General features: G+C 41.6%; 1 protein-coding gene across 2 annotated transcripts in view; it reads left to right on the plus strand.

Annotated features, from left to right (window-relative positions):
* MAMDC2 (MAM domain containing 2) overlaps nt 1-21,550 on the plus strand; it is a 171,671-nt gene that overhangs the window by 113,072 nt on the left and 37,049 nt on the right. For both annotated transcript variants that reach the window (XR_003512260.1, XM_027549440.1), the window contains exons 8-9: nt 2,256-2,399; nt 6,169-6,434. Coding sequence is in view for 1 of the 2 variants with exons in the window: in XM_027549440.1 (XP_027405241.1) it covers nt 2,256-2,399; nt 6,169-6,434 (410 nt within the window). In the remaining variant the exon portion in view is untranslated. The remainder of the gene's footprint in view (nt 1-2,255; nt 2,400-6,168; nt 6,435-21,550) is intronic.

Below are 21,550 nucleotides of genomic sequence, written 5' to 3' on the forward strand. Positions count from 1 at the left end.
CACACACCTAGGAAATGGGTTATGGATCTCTTTTGGGTGCCCAAGTAGATTATCCTTGGGATATATTCCTGATGAATAATGTCACTGACCTTCCACTCTCTTTATCCACGGCTTTTGGGAGTGCTGCCTTATTTTCTTATCTGAGTGGCTATCTGTAGGTCTGAATTTCCATCTGCTTTTTCATTACCAGGTGGCAGAGGGGTGACTAAGACTGAAGACCATTATGGGGTTTCCTATGGGCTCAAATCTCTGTAGGGGGATGTCAAAGGATCCTTGCTTGCATGTTATCATAATCAATTTCAAATGTATATCTTCATGACTTTATCTGCACAGCTTCAAGATTCAACTTGATGCTGACAGAGTCAGGCAGAGCAGTGGGTTACCACCAGTCTTACAGCACTGAAAATTCTCTTCCTTTCCTTCTATCTAGCTCTTCAGGGGCCTCTCCTTGTACAGTTGCTAAGGCATATTGTCTCAGATATAATCAGATTCCAGTCATGTAAGAACATTTTCTTCCTATTCTTTCTTTGTATTGTGGTTAGTTACTTACTTTTCTTTTTAATTTAGCATTTTTAAAACTCTTTACTTTTGTATCATTTTAAACTCTGACACAATTTCCAAGATTATGATAAGGAACTCCCATATACTCTTCACCCAGATCTACAAAAGTAGATTTTGCCAAATTTATATTTGCTTTATCAACCATTTAAGAATAGGTTATAGATATTATGTCCTTTTACCATTAAATACTTCATTAGGTATTTTCTAAAACCAGAGACATTCTCCAACATGCTATGGAATAATTATAAAGTTCAGGAAATTTAATACTGATACAATATTATCAATTAATCTATAGTCCACATGCTGATTTCACCAGTTGCCCCAGTAAAGTCTTCTATAGCTGTTTGTTTTCCTAGACCAAGATGGAGTCTTGGACCCCTTGTAGCATTTGGTTGTCATGTGTCTTTCATCCACTTGGCTGGGCCAGCTCCTCAGACCACTGGAATGTTTTCTTGCTTTGAATATTGACAAATTGAGAGAATAGTGAGTCTTTGTCCCTAAAGAGCTCTGTGTTTCATCAGATTCCCGTACCTAGGACTCAAGTGTTTCTCTAAAGATAATTTTCCACTTGTTCAGAACAGTGCTCTCTCTGGCCCTAAAAGGTTGTGTGTGCTTAGTCACTCAATCATGTCCAACACTTTTGTGACCCAGTGGACTGTAGCCTGTCAGGCTCCTCCATCCATGAAATTTTCCTGGCAAGAATACTAGATTAGGTTGCCATTTCCTCCTTCAGGGGATCTTCCTGGACCAGGGATCAAACCCATGCCTCCTGCATTTCCTGCATTGCAGGCGAATTCTTTACCACTGAGTCTAGAGATAATTTTCTGCTTATTCAAAACAGTGCTGTCTCTGGCTGTAAAAGGTTAAGCCAGTATATGTCAGCATGCAGAATAAGATTATACTTGGCTACAGTGAGTGTGTCCCAGACTGCTGCAGTCTCATCCCCTCTGGACTCAGTGGGCAATATGAACAGTTACTTGTTGCCAGGACCACATTATTTAAAAGAGCAGGAACCTTTTATGTTCCATTTCCTCCAGGCAATCTGGGATGAGGTGATGTTTAAGATCAGAGTAAATGACACAAGAATTCATCAAAAGCCAAAATAAAAGCAGAACTGGTGACAGAATTGGTGTTTGAACAGTGTGATTTATACTGAGTAATGATTCTCTTCCAGCAAATCAGCTCCTGCTACTAACGTCAATTATAAATAGACAGTGGATGTGTTTCTGACATAGAGATTGATCAACAAAGGAAAATTATTTCTGGAAAATATTATTTCTATACATCTGTCAGAAAGAAATTAAGAATTCTATAAAATCCTTACTTTTTCTCTTTCTTTTTAATTTTGTATGAGTGAAATTTGAATTGTGAAGAAGTATGTGAATAAATGCTCTCAGTCTTTACATCAGGAAAGGAAATATCTTTTGAAGTCTGGTACTTTGGGTTTTTTGTAGAGAATGTGAACAGAGCTCCTTCTTTCTACCCCTTAAGGGAGAAAAAGAACAGTTTTCCTGTCATGCTGAAACGTGGGTTTGATGCTAACCTGTCAGCATGCCATTAGGGTAAAAATATTTTTGTTGTGTGTTGCTTCTGCAAGCTCCCCTAGTACAAATGTGTACATATTTGTCAATCCCTTGTCATCCTTTGAGATCCTTGGGTTTGGCCTACTTTAACTTTGATTCTCCTTTGCTCAGAGCATCCTTTTAGTGCCCTAGAAGCAAGCTGCAATTTTGAGGAAGACCTCTGCAACTTTTACCAAGACAAAGAAGGTTCAGGCTGGACCCGAGTGAAAGTAAAACCAAACCTGTATCGGGCAGGAGACCACACTTCAGGCCTAGGTAAAGCAGAGTCTGTTGTGTGGGATGTCGTGGTGCGGGTGGTGGTTAGTATTCATGCTCCATTTTCCACTTGTTCTCACCAAGACACCAGCTTGAAAGAGGAGGGTGGGTGGGGGGACAGCTGTGTAGAAGCAAAGACAGTAGGTAATCTTGGGTTTGACCATTTTTCAAAACTGGAATTCAAGTTGCTGTGCTAGCAGATGTATTTACCAGTTAATTAAGTAGTCAAACCTTTGGAAATTGCTCTTCACTTTAGATAGAGAAGTACCTTTAAAAACCTATTAGATTCCAATTACATGAGATATCCAGAAAAGGCAAATCCATAGAAACAGAAAGCAGATTAGTGGTTGCCAGGGGCTAGGGAGAGGGGGTGGGGAATGACTATTCAATGGGTATAGAATTTCCTTTTGAGGTAATGAAAATATTCTGGAAGTGGGTAATAGTGGCTGCACAGTCATTGTGAAAGTACTAAATGCCACTAAATTGTACTCTTTAAAATGGTTAAAATGCTAAATTTTGCATTATATGTGTTTTATTGCAGTAAATAATACATAGTGGGACATAAAAGCTATCACAGCTGTTGGGAAGTGTTGGGTGGGCACTCGATGGATGGGCCTACAGGAAGCTCTTAGGAATCAGTGCGAGCTCCCCCAATGTAAGGATTATCTATCATAATCTTCATAAAGACAGAGCTTATGAAGTCCACTCCAGTAGAGAGTGAGGGAAAGGGCTTGTTCTCAAAGGGTTGCTGTCTAATTAATATTTATATACTGGGTATGGGGGTGACTTAACAGAAAGCTGATGAAGGTGATTTCAGGGCCCCTCACTTTCACCAGGCCCTTGCAATTTTATACTTGTAATTTTATATTCTTTGCCTAGAGGTTGCAAAACTTAAAGAATTACAGAATAAAAACCTATTCTGACCTTGGCCAACCTAACCCCTGGGGGGATATGATAGTGAACAAATCAGGTATGTATCCCACCCTCCCTGGCTGACCATTATTTCAGTGGGCAAGAGAAACACAACAAACATATATACAGATAGACTCATGATTACAAATTGTGGTGTGTGCTGTGAAGGAAATAAAGAGTGAGCTGTGAGAGAATAAAGAACCTCCTTTTGGTTGAAGATTCAGAGAAGCAGGTTGTAGCTGGAAGAACGGGAGCAGCCCAGGCAGAAGGAACAGCATCTCTGAGGGCCAGGAGTTTGGAAGCAGCCAGACACTGCCAGGAATTAGGTTAGTGTGGCTGCACCACTGAGAGGAAAGTAAAGTGAAGTGAAGTGAAGTTAGAAAGGGAGGTAGACCATAGATGTGGCAGGCCAGAGTAAGCAACTGGGATTTTACTATAAAGGAAATGAGAAGCTATTGATAGGTTTTAAGTAGATCAGTGAAGGATTAAATTTAGACTTAAAAAGATCGCTCTGGCTGGTGTATGGCTACCTGTATTAGTCTGCTCAGGCTTCCATAACAAAATATCACAGACTAGGTGACTTAAACAACAGTTTATTTTCTCACAGTTATGGAGGCTGGGGAGTCCGCAGTCAAGGCACCACTGGGGTTGGTTTCTGGTGAGGTATCTCTTCCTGACTTGGACAAGGCACCTTCTCACTCTGTCCTCATACGGCCTTTCCTCTGTGTGTGCACAGGGGGAGATGGGGGCGGGGGCAGAGGGGTTGGGAGAGGAGAGAGAGAGATGTTGTTTCTTCCTCTTCTTACAAGGACACCAGTTCCATAGGTGTGAAAGCCTCGACTTTGTAACCTCATTTAACCTTAAATTGCCTCCTTAAATGCCCCATCACCAAATATGGTCACACTGGGGGTTAAAACTTCAGCATATGAATTGGGGTTGGGGAGGGGACATAATTCAGTCGGTAACAACACTCATAAAATTAACAAAGAAGCTTTTGCCAGATTAAATAAAACTAAAGTGTATACCAAAGACTGCTCCCAAGAGAATTGATGGAGAAGGCTCAGAAAAAGGAAAGGGGGAAAAAAAAGTAAGGTATTAGGCTTTTTCTTTCTGCCCCATCTTTGTAAGACATAGGGACCTGTTTTAAGTTTACCATGGGAGTGGTAGAGCAGGTGGTACAGGAGGTTCTTGATCCTATTTTTTCATGTTATTTAAAAGAAGTAGGGGAAAATCAGATATTCAGCACCTGAGAGGGTCTATCTGATTAAAAACCTGCTTTTTAGGATCCAGTTTAACATATGACCAAGAGAGTAAGCTCTGCCTGAATACATAAACCACCCCTACCCTTCACCCCTCAAGGACTGCCAGACCCTGCAACCTCTCCCACTCCACTGGTCATTGTGTTGCAGGAAGGGGGACCCCTTCCAGGGCCCAAAACTGGGCTCTTGTCTAACACTCAGAAAAGAATTGTCTGAGGAGACACATCTGCTGACAAAGCAAGAGATTTTATTGGGAAAGGGCACCCGGGTGGAGAGCAGTAGGGTAAGGGAACCCAGGAGAACAGCTCTGCCGTGTTGCAGTCTCCGTTTTTATGGTGATAGGATTAGTTTCCGGGTGGTCTTTGGCCAATCATTTTAATTCAGAGTCTTTCCTGGTGGCGCACGCATCACTCAGCCAAGATGCATGTTAGCCAGAGGGATTCTGGGAAGTGGACGGACACGCAGTGTCTCCTTTCGACCTTTCCTGGACCTTTCCTGAACTCTTCCGGTTGGTGGTGGCTTATTAGTTCCATATGAGTATGAAGTCTCTCAGGAGGGAGTTGTTAGGGAAAGCACGCTGATTAAAACCGCCCACCCTGGCCAGGCACCACAGTAACTATTTGCATAAGTTGTTTTATGACAGGAGATCCTGATAAGAATATGAAACTAATAAGCCACCACCAACCGGAAAAGTTCGGGAAAGGTAGAAAGGAAACACCGCATGTCCGTCCACTTCCCAGAATCCCTCTCGCTAGCATCCATCTTGGCTGAGCGATGCATGTGCCACCAGGAAAGACTCTGAATTAAAATGATTGGCCAAAGACCACCCGGAAACTAATCCCATCACCATAAAACCCAAGACTGCAAGCCACGCAGCAGAGCAGTTCTCCTGGGTTCCCTTACCCTACTGCTCTCCACCCGGGACCCTTTCCCAATAAAATCTCTTGCTTTGTCAGCATGTGTTTCCTCGGACAATTCATTTCTGAGTATTAGACAAGAGCCCAGTTTCGGGCCCTGGAAAGGGTCCCCCTTCTTACAATAATTGCAGAGATAATAGGAAAATCTGCTCTGGGCCTTGTGTTCTCTGTGACCCAGTACTACTCAGTCTAGTTGTCAGCTCTTTGTCTAAAAAATAGAGAACCACAAGATGATTTCATCCTTTTTGTTTCATGAAAAGTTATGGAATTCCCTGGCAGTCTGGTGGTTAGGACGCTACATTTTTTTTTTAATTGCTGAGGGCTAGGGTTCAATCCCTGATCAGGGAACTAAGATCCTGTAAGCCACATGGCATGGCCAAAAAAAAAAAAAAAAAAAAGTGTACATCCTGATTGATAGCTAAAACCTGAGCATATGCAGTTGGAAATCTATGCTGGTTTATGAAGTTACCTTAAAATTGGAGGTTTATTAGCAAAAGAGTCACCCAGATATTTTCTATCACCTAAGCCACAGACTTTGTTAAATGCTATTACTTAAAGCCTATAGAATAGTTTCTTTTGGAAAATTCCACTACTTTAACCAAATTTTTCCACTTGATGATCTGGGATGAATTATTTCGGTTTTTCATTGCTGATGCACTGAAAGCTTTGTCCTATTCACAGGGTATTTCTTGCTGGCCGACACAAAGTTTACATCACAGCCTGGCTACATTGGAAGGCTCTACGGTCCCTCACTTCCAGGAAACCAGCAGTATTGTTTGCGTTTTTATTATGCCATCTCTGGATTTTTAAAAATGAGTGACACCCTAGCAGTTTATATCTTTGAAGAGAACCATGTGGTTCAAGACAAGATCTGGTCTGTGCTGGAGTCCCCAAGGGGCGTTTGGATGCAAGCTGAAATCACCTTTAGGAAGCCCATGCCTACCAAGGTACAGTAGAATCTTTCTGCAATTTCCAGTCACTGGACTGGATTAGCGAATTTCTGTTTAATTATTTTCAACTGATGATGCATTGTTTTTCTTCTGTTCAAGCTGAAAGTCCCACCCTCACATCCTGTTCCCAGGCATGTGTGAGTTATATCCTTCACTTCTTTTCAGTTTTCTGTCTCTCGGAATCATGGCCACATAGGGAGTTTGCTTGTTGTTTACTTCTTAGATTCCCTGAGAATAGTCCAAAGAGAGAATATGTGAATAAAGTTCTACATTGAGGCTTTAAGGTCAACACCCTAAACCTCTAGCTGAACACAGGATGGGGAAGCTCGGTAAAATAGGAGAGCCAACTCAGACAGAAAGAATTTACATAAGGGAACCATCAGAAGCTTATTGATAGAAGTGAGAAAACAAAGAGATCTTTATTGAAAAGGAAATGGAAAAGAAAATTGTGATCTCTTGAATTTTACAGCTCATAAACTTAAGGAAGCTTAACAGATACGATAAATTCTGTCAACTATTAATACAACCCAGATTACAACTAGAATGGGAAAACCTGTTTTGTCTCACCTGCCAGTTGGTGATAAGATCTCTCTCATGCACCCTCTGTGCAAGAAAGAAGGTCCCTTCCTTCAAGCAGATGCCTCACACAACGGAAGCTCAATAGATATATCACTGAAGAATGGCTGGTCAGTTGATCATGTTCGTAACTAGGCTCCTGAAGAAAAGATATACACAGCAGAACAGTAGAACTTTCTTCATACACATTAATGATCCAAATTTCTCTTAGTTATAACCATTTGGACAGAAACATAGCTTTGTCTATAACTTCCTAGCAAAGAAATTTTGTACACCTTTCCCATCATGATGTTGCTTGGTTACTCTTAGTCCATTAGAATACACACCAGGGCATGATTAAATCTTCACAATGATTAATCAAAGATCTTTGAAACTATTTACAAAAAAAATTTTCCTCATTTCTAGGCAAGAAAAAATGATGATTATAATGACATGACAGCCTCCTTAACTTACTGATTTCTAAAAGAGTCAAACCAATTTATGATACCTATAGTAGAATATAAGCACAGAAGTTTTACCACATTCTCATATAGGCACTGCTTTTATTGTTTTCATGCTAACTAAATAGGTAGTCCCCATTACCAATTATTTAACTCTCTCAAGTAGTTATGGTAACACTCACACACCAAACATGTGCCTGATCCATACAATCAGGGATGCACATAATAAAATTTTTACAGTACTCCACACCCTCTGTTGCTAATGTTTTAAAAGAGGGAAAGTATAACAAGCATTTCATTCACTTATTTGACTTTCATTTGTTTTTATTCTTTTATTCAACCGTACTTTATTAGGTATAAGTTCAGTGTAAGGGATAGAAAGATCAATGAGGCTCAGATTCTACTTTTGAGAATGAGATCACAGATGATAGAATGTTAAGATACAAATATGTAAACAACTAAAACAGTGCAATCTCACTGCCTCACAGGAAGGTTATGTAGAAAAATAGAGGAGTAGTTCTACCAACTGGACACAGAAAAATAAAGATGAATAGAGGACCAGCTGAGCTGGTGTTTGGAGGGTAAGTGTTCAGGCCATGCTGGATTCTAACTCCTTTCATGCACTACCCACCTGACTCCTCTATTCTCCCTCCCCCCAGCCCCTCGTCCTTTACTCACAAAACATAGGTTGTTAGTAATTTATCTGCTCCTAAGTGTCAGTCCCTGCTCTTATTTGACTCCCATGGAATGGAAGGAAGCCACCCAGCAACTAAGGATGCCCCAGAGAATTTGCCCTTTTCTTCTTTGACTGACTTCCAACCCTCCCAGCAACCACACAAACCCTACCCACCTACTTCAGGAAAATTTGATCTAGACCCAGTGGGGGCAGGGAAGTTCTTATAGCCTCAGAAGGAGCTAGTATGAATTCAGTCCCAGAGCTGATGAGGAGAGGGTACAGGTCAACACAAGCAAACTCTGGACACGTGTCTGAAAGTGGTGAAGTTTTTGGAGGGTCCTTGCTAAACAGAACCAGTTTCTCAGAGAGTGAGAGAACCATTTGACATGCATACAGACAGCAGTGAGTAAGGTAAGAAACTAATACGTAACATATACAGGTAGAAACAAACATACATGCGGTATTTCAGAGAAGAAATAAAATGAAAAGTCAAAGTTTCCCTTACCACTCCTGTACTCAAACTGCAATTCTACTTCTTTTTCTAAAGGTTTTTTCCCTGATTTTCTGATGTTTTTCTCCATAATTCCAGATATTCTATTTCTGCCTCATTTCTTAATTCATTAACGTTAGCAGTATTTGCTGACTCCCTTCTATAAAAAATAAGAAATTTAGCTTATTTATACTATTTCCTTTTGTTTTCTCCATCCTCCTTACAATTTTTTGGTATTTTTATTTTTAACTTTCTCTTGGTTCCCTTTGTGACTCTGATACACCTAATCATCTGTTTTTGCTCCCATCGACTTCAGGTCGTGTCCTATTACATTTTTACCCCTCTGTTTCCCCTCCCCTCACTTACCCTCTCCACCTCTCAGTTTTCTCAGCAATACATTTGCTTGTACATAGAAATGGCTTAAAACATTTCTATTCCTCCAGTGAAGACTTTGAGCTTTGCCAATAGCAGGATTTCCCCATATGGGTCCCCTTGGCAATTTGGAAGGGACAGTGCTGCCTCTGTAGGCAGCCATACCTTACATGATTGGGATTTTGACATCTGCAATGACAGCAACAACCCAAGTTATTTCCACATGTTTCCATGTGGCCCCAGAGGTGCCAGGCCATCCTTGGATGAGAACTGTGGCTTTATAAGTTAATTCTGAAAGTTGAAATTAAGAGCTAGCCCCACCTACAATCCACCTTTGCCTCCTTGGATCTGTGCTCTGCGGAGCAGCATAGTGGTGATGAGGGAGCCTCCCCTTCAATGACCCTCTGGCTTCCTGTTGCTGTTCTGGGCAAAGGCTTGCATGCTCTGACATCAGCCCCTCCCCAGCCTCGCCTCTTACTCCCACCATTCTAATAACATTGCAATCAGTTCCTGGAACACACTGCTCTCTTCCACCTTGGGCCATTGCACACCCAGTTTTCTCTGCCTACACTTTTGTTAATTCAGTCACTGGCTTGAACTTCCCTTCTGCAGAGACTCCTTTTCTGGCTCATTCCTCAGAATAGATTAGTGTTCCCTGGGCCTCCTAGGCCTCTTCTCCATCATTCTGGAGACAGGATAGCAGAGCAATGAAAAGAAATGACTGAGGAGTCTGTTTTCAAATCTCCATTCTAGCACTTAAATGACTTTGCAATCTTAGTTTTTCCCTTAATTGAGATATGATTGACATGCGTTTGAGGGGCACAGTGTAATGGTTTGGTGTATATATTGTGAAATGATCACCACAGTGCATCTAGTTAACATCCATCACCTCACATAGTTAGTGAGTATTTTTTCTTGTGATAAGAACTTCTAAGATTTACTCACTTAGCAACTTTCAAATATACAATACAGTTTTCTAAATATACTTACCATGCTGCTCTTTATAAATTGAAAAGTGAAGAAACTGAAGTTTCCAAAAGTTAATATAGTCCTATTCTTGCTGTTACCTTGCCGCTGTACCCCAGACAAAATCCTTTACAGTTGTGCCTCTAAAATACATCTCAGATATGTTTACTTCTGTGTCCCCAACCACCACCCTAGTCTAAGCCACCATCATTTCTTACCTAAATTGCTCCATATCTTTCTATCTGGTTTTTCTGCTTCCACCTTGCTCACTACACTCTCATGCAGCCACCAAAATCATCATCTTGAAATGGAAATAGGATCAGGCCACTCTCCTGCCAGAAACTGTCCTATGGTCTTTAGAATAAAGCCCCATTCCCTCCTGTGGCTCATAAGGCCCTGTACCATCTGGCCCCTGCATCCTTCATGAACTTCACCTTCCTTTGCTCTGCCCATGATCACATGGTCACACAGTCCCCATGGTCCCGCTGGCCTTCTCTAGGTCTCCTGAGTCCCAAGGCCTTTCCTTCATTGGGGACATCATGCTTGCAGTCCCCTCACCCACCTATCCTATGTCAAGATGGTTCTCGTTCTACTGTCCTGGTCAGGTGTCTCCTTTTAGAAAGGAATTGCCTGACCACCTGGTCTGTAACTGCTTTTTCCATCCCCAGATTATTCTACAAGATATCACCTAGTTTATTTTATGCATAGCATTTACCCTGATCTGAAATTTTCTCATTTGTTTGTTCACTTGTTCATTGTCCATCTCTTTTCCCATAAAAATATGATACTGAAAAATGAGTAAATAAAAGAATGAGAGTGGACTTTCTAAGGCTGGTATGTGACAGAGCTGGGGTTTGATCCATGGTCTATAGACTGTCAGAAGCCTGCCCTTTGCCACTGGTATGGCAATCCTGGGTGCTCAGGATTTCCATCCAGTCTTGGGGAAGGCCTGTTCTTCTGCAACTGGGGAAGGTGAGGCTCCCAAATGTGCCTTGGGGCATGGGCACCAACTTTTATTTTATTTAATTCTCACAGCATTTCTGTAAGGGAAGTGAAGTATCTCCTTTTAGTGCCCTTGGCCTTCTAGAAGTCAAAGTTATACCAACCCCGGGTCACATCCTACTAGAAATGGATGCCTAAGCTCAGAGTTCACTGCACATATGTCACTGTTATGAGGAAAACCCTTCCCTGCCTCTGCTTCAAGTCCTCACTGTCCCATTCCTGAAGCCAATCAAGTGCCAGTGGTCAGGGACCAACTCACCGAGAGTGAGTGGCTGCCTTTTCATACCTGTTCCCTGGCTGAAACCTTGTATGTGAAGTTTGAATACACCTAGCCCCGTTTTCACTGGTAGAGATGTTTGGTACATGTGTTTGAGTATCTGTGCTGCATAGTCAAAATAATAACAACAATAATCTCTTACTTTCACATTGCTCCTAGTGTAACCTGCTTTCATGAACATTATTTTCACCTCTCAGGGAGTTGGCTTGTGAGACTAGAAATGAGCTGAGTGAGGGCAGCCTGCACAGAACTGTAAAAAAGTCAGGACTTTTTTCCCTCTTTCCTTTTGTTTCTCCCTACATGTTACCTCGTCTGTGCTTTCCCAGGTAGCTTCCACTCTGGATGCTTCTTTACCTTTATTTCAACATTTGCTCTTACCCAGACCATTTTAAGGACAATGGGTTGATTTGATTAATAAGTCCCTGCTAGCTCCCCTACATAGTCTAATGTTTGATGGAAACTACAATGGCACCCCACTCCAGTACTCTTGCCTGGAAAATCCCATGGATGGAGGAGCCTGGTAGGCTGCAGTCCATGGGGTCGCTGAGGGTCGGACACGACTTCACTTTTACTTTTCACTTTCATGCATTGGAGAAGGAAATGGCAACCCACTCCAGTGTTCTTACCTGGAGAATCCCAGGGATGGGGAAGCCTGGTGGGCTGCCATCTATGGGGTCACACACAGTCGGACACGACTGAAGTGACTTAGCATAGCATAGCATAGCATAATATATATTAATATTTCTATTTAAGGAATAGTAGCAATGGTAAGAATTTTCCTGAGATCATTCTAGCCAAATAGCCATATGGATGGATTATGTATAATGTCACAGCTGCCAAGAGGACTAGGAACTTTCATTGAATGCTTTCCATGTGCCAGGAGCTATGCTAAATATTCGACATGCGTTACTTCATTTGGTTCCACAACACCTTAGGAAGGAAGGCTGTATATTCCCATTTAACAGATGAGGGAAATTAAGGACCTTGTTCCACATCACACAGTTACTAAGAGGCAGAGCAGAGAGGTAACACCAAGTCTTTTTCAATCCAGAAGCCATGCCTTTTGTACTATACCTTTATGCTCCTAGCTCTCTTCTGGCTTATGTCAAAAGTATAGGATCGGGTGAGGAGAAACCAGCCCTAACTCAAGACTTCCAAAGATTTCCGAAACTTTATTATTGACTCTCAGTTGTTCTATTTTAGAAATCACTTTCACTCCAAGGAGCCAAAATTCAAGGCTCCAAGGTCAAAATTTTGGCTCCAAAGGTCAAAATTCAAGGTGCTTCAACATAGACAAAGGAGATCTGTGGGGCAGAAGGAAGAATGGCATCATGCCTGAGACTTGACTGTGGATTCTTTGGCTTTTATGCCTTTATACTTGGGGCTAGTTATGTGAGTCTCTCTGAGCCTGGCTTTTCTTATACAAAATGGGTGTATTAATAGTACCTGCCTCATAGGCTTATGGTGCATGTAAAGCCCTCAGCGTAGCACCTGGCGCGTAATTGGCATTGATTAAATGTAGCTGGAGAGAGAGCAAGAGTGAGAGAGAAAAGAGAATTCTTTAGTCTCTTTTGAACAAAGAGACTACAGGATTTTTTTTCTAGGTTTTGATCCTGATAAGGATTCATAGGCATCATCTCTTGCAGTTCAGTTCAGTTCGGTCGCTCAGTCATGTCTGACTCTTTGCGACCCCATGAATCACAGCATGCCAGGCCTCCCTGTCCATCACCATCTCCCGGAGTTCACCCAGACTCACGTCTATCGAGTCGGTGATGCCATCTAGCCATCTCATCCTCTGTCGTCCCCTTCTCCTCCTGCCCCCAATCCCTCCCAGCATCAGAGTCTTTTCCAAGGAGTCAACTCTTCACATGAGGTGGCCAAAGTATCATCTCTTTAGTACGTGACTAATTCTGTACCTTAACTTTTCTTTAAATTAAAAATCAAGCCCGAGTTAAATCTTCATTTTGATAGTACCAGACTGCTATGCTTACATAATCATCAACTAATATATTTGTTAATGTTTTAGAAACATTTTGAAAAATCATGAATCATGAAATGGTTTTCATTTTTCTTTTTTTAAATGTATTTATCTGGCTGCTTTGGGCCTTTATTGGGTCTTCGTTCTGTCATGCAGGAACTTTCGTTGTGGCACTTGGGCATAGTTACTGTACAGCATGTGGGATCTTAGTCTCAGACCAGGGATCTAACCCAAGACCCCTGCATTGCAAGGCAGATTCTTAACCACTGGACCACCAGAGAAGTCCTATGAAATGGGTTTTCTTGATCTGATTGTCCTCAGCACATTACTAAATATAGACCAGTAATCAAGACTTACATTGAGACTTTGACACACCAGAGATAGTCATGAGGAGAGGGAACAATTCACTCCAGAATGCTTTTCCTGAAAGCCAAATGTCAGGAGAGACTAGAGTCATTGTCAGAAAGTCTGTAATGATGAAGCACAAATATTAGCCTTTATGTTCAAATCCTTGGGGTGACATTATGCTTGGTCACTAAAGAACCAATGTTAGGTCCTGCAATATCTTTTGACTTGAAACGAATTTTCCTTTTAACAAAAATCATTAAGTAGTCTGTTAATTAGAGGCACTGGAAGAAACTCAGTATCATGCTCATTAAATATTTCTTTTGAAAAAAAAAATGTTAAATGGCCCATAAATGAGAGCGTAACCAGACATACTCTTTCATCTGGGTCTGGCTTAATGATCAGCTCAGTAGTCATTAACATCTGCATGGTAAACCCTTCCATATCTACATCTTTATTCTGTTGTAAGATTAAAGAACAAACTTCAAAAGTCATTTATGAATATAGAGAAAACCTTCATATAGCCAGTTTGAAAAAATATACATTTTTTTAAACCAGTTCAGTTCAGTTCAGTTCACTCGCTCAGTGTGTCCGACTCTTTGCGACCCCATGAGCCGCAGCACACCAGGCCTCCCTGTCCATCACCAACTCCCGGAGTCCACCCAAACCCATGTCCATCAAGTTGATAATGCCATCCAACCATTTCATCCTCTGTTGTCCCCTTCTCCTCCTGCCCTCAATCTTTCCCAGCATCAGGGTCTTTTCCAATGAGTCAGCTCTTTGCATCAGGTGGCCAAAGTATTGGAGTTTCAGCTTTAACATCAGTCCTTCCAATGAACACCCAGGACTGATCTCCTTCAGAATGGACTGGTTGGATCTCCTTGCAGTCCAAGGGACTCTCAAGAATCTTCTCTAAAAGTTCAAAAGCATCAATTCTTCGGCACTCAGCTTTCTTCACAGTCCAACTCTCACATCCATACATGACCACTGGAAAAACCATAGTCTTGACTAGATGGACCTTTGCTGGCAAAGTAATGTCTCTGCTTTTTAATATGCTGTATGCTATGCTATGCTATGCTAAGTCACTTCAGTCATGTCCGACTCTGTGCAACCCCATAGATGGCATATAGGTTGGTCATAACTTTCCTCCCAAGGAGTAAGCATCTTTTAATTTCGTGGCTGCAATCACCATCTGCAGTGCCATTGGAGCCCAGAAAAATAAAGTCAGCCACTGTTTCAACTGTTTCCCCATCTATCTGCCATGAAGTGATGGGACCGGCTGCCATGATCTTAGTTTTCTGAATGTTGAGCTTTACGCCAACTTTTTCACTCTCCTCTTTCACTTTTATCAGGAGGCTCTTTAGTTCCTCTTCACTTTCTGCCATAAGGGTGGTGTCATCTGCATATCTGAGGTTATTGATATTTCTCCGGGAAATCTTGATTCTAGCTGTGCTTACTCTGGCCCAGCATTTCTCATGATGTACTCTGCATATAAGTTAAATAAGCAGGGTGACAATATACAGCCTTGACGTACTCCTTTTCCTATTTGGAACCATGTCCAGTCTGTTGTTCCATGTCCAGTTCTAACTTTGCTTCCTGATCTCCATACAGGTTTCTCAAGAGGCAGGTCAGGTGGTCTGGTAGTCCCATCTCTTTCAGAATTTTCCAGTTTATTGTGATCCACACAGTCAAAGGCTTTGGCATAGTCAATAAAGCAGAAATAGATGTTTTTCTGGAACTCTCTTGCTTTTTCGATGATCCAGTGGATGTTGGCAATTTGATCTCTGGTTCCTCTGCCTTTTCTAAAACCAGCTTGAACATCTGGAAGTTCATGGTTCATGTATTGCTGAAGTCTGGCTTGGTGAATTATAAGCATTACTTTACTAGCGTGTGAGATGAGTGCAATTGTGCGGTAGTTTGAGCGTTCTGTGGCATTGCCTTCCGTTGGGATTGGAATGAAAACTGACCTTTTCCAGTCCTGTGGTCACTGCTGAGTGTCCCAAATTTGCTGGCATATTGAGTGCAGTACTTTCACAGCATCATCTTTCAGGATTTTAAATAGCTCAACTGGAATTCCATCACATCCACTAACTTTGTTTGTAGTGATGGTTCCTAAGGCCCACTTGACTTCACATTCCAGGATGTCTGGCTCTAGGTCAATGATCACACCATGGTGATTATCTGGGTTGTGAAGATCTTTTTTGTACAGTTCTTCTGTGTATTCTTGCCACCTCTTCTTAATATCTTCTGCTTCTGTTAGGTCCATACCATTTCTGTCCTTTATCGAGCCCATCTTTGCATGAAATGTTCCCTTGGTATCTCTAATTTTCTTGAAGAGATCTTTAGTCTCTCCCATTCTATTGTTTTCCTCTTTCTTTGCATTGATCGCTGAGGAAGGCTTTCTTATCTCTTCTTGCTATTCTTTGGAATTCTGCATTCAGATGCTTATATCTTTCCTTTTCTCCTTTGCTTTTCACTTCCCATCTTTTCACAGCTATTTGTAAGGCCTCTTCAGACAGCCATTTTGCTTTTTCGCATTTCTTTTTCTTGGGGATGGTCTTGATTCCTGTCTCCTGTACAATGTCATGAGCCTCCATCTATAGTTCATCAGGCACTTTGTCTATCAGATCTAGTCCCTTAAATCTATTTCTCACTTCCACTGTATAGTCATAAGGGATTTGATTTAGGTTATATCTGAATGGTCTAGTAGTTTTCCCCACTTTCTTCAATTTCAGTCTGAATTTGGCAATAAGGAGTTCATGATCCGAGCCAGTCAGCTCCTGGTCTAGTTTTTGCTGACTGTATAGAGCTTCTCCATCTTTGGCTGCAAAGAATATAATCAATTTGATTTCAGTGTCGACCATCTGGTGATGTCCACGTGTAGAGTCTTCTCTTGTGTTGTTGGAAGAGGGTGTTTGCTATGACCAGTACATTCTCTTGGCAGAACTCTATTAGCTTTTGCCCTGCTTCATTCTGTACTCCAAGGCCAAATTTGCCTGTCACTCCAGGGGTTTCTTGACTTCCTACTTTAACCAGGCAAGAACTTTATGTCAGCGGGCTTCCCTGATAGCTCAGTTGGTAAAGAATCCACCTGCGATGCAGGAGACTCCAGTTCAATTCTTGGGTCAGGAAGACCCACTGGAGAAGGGATAGGGTACCCACTCCAGTACTGTTGGAATTCCCTTGTGGCTCAGCTGGTAAAGAATCCACCTGCAATGCAGGAGATCTGGGCTTGATCCCTGGGTTGGGAAGATGCCCTGAAGAAAGAAAAGGCTACCCACTCCAGTATTCTGGCCTGAAGGATTCCATGGACTGTATAGTCCATTGGGTCACAAAGGGTCACTTTGGGGTCTCAAAGTGCTTCCATATGTCGACACTTATCAGAGTATGTCCCATGGAGTACAAATCCCTTGAATTGTTCTATTGAAAATAGGTTATGTGGTCAAATGAGTTGGAGAAATTTTGCATGCTAGATCTCTACTCTTCCACATACACATAGGAAGGTTTGCTCTGCACAGTAACATGTTAGAAACTCTGGTAAGCTCTACATTAAAGAACCCTGTTTAACCTTTTGTAAGGTGGCAGTTTTCTCAGAATACGTGACATAGACCCCTTGTGTAGCCCCTTTTAATGAAATACTACTATCCTAGCTTTTGAACTGTGGTGTTGGAGAAGACTCTTGAGAGTCCCTTGGACTGCAAGGGAGATCCAACCAGTCCATCCTAAAGGAAATCAGTCCTGAATATTCATAGGAAGGACTGATGCTGAAGCTGAAACTCCAATACTTTGGCCACCTGATGTGAAGAGCTGACTCTTGGAAAAGACCCTGATGCTGGGAAAGATTGAGGGCAGGAGGAGAAGGGGATGACAGAGGATGAGATAGTTGGATGGCATCACTGACTCAATGGACATGAGTTTGAGTAAACTCTGGGAGTTGGAGATGGACAGGGAGGCCTGGCATGCTGAAGTTCATGGGGTCACAAAGAGTTGGACATGACTGAGCAACTGAACTGAACTGAACTATCCTAGCATCATGCATTATACTGAAATTATCTCCTTACCTACCTGTCTTCATTAGCTTACATCAGACTGTAAGCTTCTGGAGAACAGAGACCTATATCTTATTTATTATTTTTGATTTCTAATGTAACACAATTTCTAGAACAGAGTGGGTACTCAAAGGGTACTGAGATTTCAAGGAAAATGTGTTGATGGCAAGGAAGAACAACGTAAATCAATCACAGGAAGAAGGAAGATTAACTGTTTCTGCTTTTGAATCATATAAACTGCAATCTCTTATAGCCCAGTGCCATGGGTCCTGCAAAGAATTTGAATAAAAGCAGAAATAACCTGCTGGAGTAGATATAAGGATACACACAGACACATATATGCTGAGTCTGGTTTGAGGCTTTTTATGATGACTTTTATTAAGACCAAAAACTGTAACTCTTTTCTTTGGAACAACTTTCATCACACCATTTCCCTATTCCCAAAGACTGATATGAGGTTTTCCCAGCCCTTTCGATTTTCCTGATCCTTTTCCTGTCTCCCAACACAGCCTCCATGTTTCTCAAGCCTTCATTCTGTGCTATGGTCCATGGAGCACTTACCTCCACATCATAGTCTTCCTATCCACAGGTCCTCTGTCTTCTTCCTCCTTGGTTCTCTGAACCCCTGGGAACCTCAGCAACTATTTTCATCTTCTTTGCCCTGAGCTTTTCAGCACAACTGGAGAAAATAAGATTAGTTTCCACTGTCCCCTCCATGCTACTGGATCCAAGCTGCTGGGAAAGTCTTTTACTCAGATCATCTCTCACTGACTTCCTTTCTCATTCCTTACCCCAGATATTCAGATCCATTTCAGTCACAAGTCTCCAACTTGATTTTCTCTGTGTCATTCTTAGGATGTGACCTCATGGGTTCATCTCCCAAAAGAATGATGGCATTGAGAACAAGCCCCTTCAATTTTGTTTCTCTCCAAATCCTCACCTGCATCTCTTTGACTCTGACAGTTGGTTTCTCATTCAAAACCAACCAGTCGTTTATTTGATTTCACCATCCTGACACCCTGATTTCATAAATTGTTCTCTCTCTCATAAATCTTTAATTTCTTTAGTCCTTTGCAGCAAATATTGATCATACAAATGAACAGCAAACCTTCCTTTCACCTTTTTATCCATTTAAGTTGTCACCCTATCCTATTCCTTTAGTATTCAAACTCTTTGGAAAATGTTTTCAGTTACTGTCTAGGATCCAGTGCAGTTTGTCATTCTCCAAATCCTTGCCTTACTCCTCCACTGCTTCTTCAAAGGATTTCAGTTCAGTTGCTCAGTCATGTCCAATTCTTTGTGACCCCATGGACTGCAGCATGCCAGGCCTCCCTGTCCATCTCCAACTCCTGGAGCTTGCTCAGACTCATGTCCATCAAGTCAGAGATGCCATCAACCATCTCATCCTCTGTCATCCCCTTCTCCTCCTGCCTTCAATCTTTCCCAGCATCAGGGTCTTTTCCAATGAGTCAGTTCTTCGCCTCAGGTGACCAAAATATTGGAGCTTCAGCATCAGTCCTCCCAATGAATATTCAGGACTGACTTCCTTTAGGATAGACTGGTTTGATCTCCTTGCAGTCCAAGGGACTCTCAAGAGTCTTCCCCAACACCACAGTTCAAAAGCACCAATTCTTCAGTACTCAGCTTTATTTATGGTCCAACTCTCACATCCATGCATGACTACTGGAAAAACCATAGCCTTGACTAGATGGACCTTTGTTGGCAAAGTAATGTCTCTGCTTTTCAATATGCTGTCTAGGTTGGTCATAACTTTTCTTCCAAGGAGCAAGCATCTTTTAGTTTCATGGCTGCAGTCACCATCTGCAGCGATTTGGGGGCCCAAGAAAATAAATTCTGCCACTGTTTCCATTGTTTCCCCATCTATTTACCATGAAGTGATGGAACTGGATGCCATGATCTTCATTTTTTGAATGTTAAGTTTTAAGTCCACTTTTTCACTCTCCTCCTTCACTTTCATCAAGAGGCTCTTTAATTCCTCTTCACTGTCTGCCATAAGTGTGGTGTCATCTGCATATCTAAGATTATTGATATTTCCCCTAGCAATCTTGATTCCAGCTTGTGCTTCATCCAGCCCAGCATTTCACATGATGTACTCTGCATACAAGTTAAATAAGCAAGGTGACCAATATATAGCCTTGATGTACTTCTTTCCCAATTTGGAATCAGTCTGTTGTTCCATGTCGGGTTCTAGCTATTGCTTCTTGACCTGCATACAGATTTCTCAGGCGGCAGGTAAGGTGGTCTGATATTCCCATCTCTCTAAGAATTTTCCAGTTCGTTGTGATCCACACAGTGTGCTTTAGCATAGTCAATGAAGCAGAAGTACATGTTTTTCTGGAATTCTCTTGTTTTTTCTATGATCTAATGGATGTTGGCAATTTGATTTCTGATTATTCTGCCTTTTCTAAATCCAGCTTAAACATCTGGAAGCTCTCAGTTCACGTACTGGTGAAGCCTAGCTTGGAGAATTTTGATTTATCAACAGCAAATATTTTTCATTGATCACGCTGCAGGAACCAACCTGAGAAAATCACCTTTCTCTCGGAATCCATCTCAAGAGTCCCTTCCTCTTTGAATCCTGTACAAGTCATTAATTTGAGTTTTGTTAGATTGAGATTATACAAAAAAGATCCCAGTCAGAAATAGAAGACTTGGCTTCAAGTAATGATAAATCAGGAGGCTTCCCAGGTAGCTCAGATGGTAAGGAATCTGCCAATGCTGGAGATGTGCAGGAGAGGTGGTTTCCATCCCTGGGTTGGGAAGATCCCCTAGGGGAGGAAATGGCAACCCACTACAGTATTCTTGCCTGGAAAATCCCCGGACAGAGGAGGCTGGCTGACTCTGGTCCTTGGGGTTTACAAAACAGTTGGACGTGACTGAGCAACTGAGCATGCATGCGCACATTTGGCAAATCAGAATGTCATGTCACCTCTCTATAAAATGAAAACATGTTTCCTGATGTCTGCTAAGTCTCTTCGACCTTCATTAAGATATTTTTAAGCATTTTAGTGTCAAAAAATGTTTTTTAATATCATGCAGCACCATCCCTATGCATAGCTTTCTCTGTTTATTTCCTCTCACAATAATCTTTTTGTTTTAGCAAAACATCAATGAAATTTAAGTCTTTGATTTGGATTTCTGCTTTTAAAATCTTCCTTTTCACTTTGCCTTTTAATAATGGAAATGCCACTAGATATAAAATATCTAAGGTTCTGAAATTTTTAAAGATGACACTTAGCAGTTCACTCAGATAGAAGAGCAGGTCTAGTAAATTTCTGGAGAGATTTAGGTGCCTATTTAATAACGAGACATCCTGCTATAAAGGGACTAAGGAACCAGAAAGCCAATGTGTAGACAAGATATATGAGAAAAGATAAATTTCCTATCATATTTCATGATGTCTGGGAACTCTGGGAAATGGCTGCTCCAGGATATTAATGTTCCAGCATAATTAAAGCAGGACAGCTGAGTCAAAAGTAGAAATAGCAGGATCGTTAATTTCTGACAAGATAATCAACACGTTTTAGAACAGATTAAGGTAGTTCCATATACAGAGCCAGGAAAATTATACCGTCAAGTGGAATAAGTTTCAATGTGAAATTGGATAGAGGAGCTAAGTACAGGAAAGGAGCCTACTGTTGAGTTTTTCCAAGCAAAACTCAGTGTCAGTTGTCAGTACAGGAATTATTAATGACTTTAAATATGAGTAAGGCAGAGTTGATCTACTCTGGTTTTCCTTCTCTTTCAGATATTCGTTGCTGGGCTTCTGTGTTTCACATCAGTTTATAGGGGAATGACTGGAAAGACTGACTAGCACAACTGGTAGTTGCTAACACAGCTTACATGAGGGTGATGTTCTCGCCAGTGCATTCTTACATGACTTTCCCAAGGAATCAATTTCATGGAATATTGCTGGATTAC

Source organism: Bos indicus x Bos taurus, chromosome 8 (assembly GCF_003369695.1).
Source record: "Bos indicus x Bos taurus breed Angus x Brahman F1 hybrid chromosome 8, Bos_hybrid_MaternalHap_v2.0, whole genome shotgun sequence".
Classification (NCBI taxonomy): domain Eukaryota; kingdom Metazoa; phylum Chordata; class Mammalia; order Artiodactyla; family Bovidae; genus Bos; species Bos indicus x Bos taurus.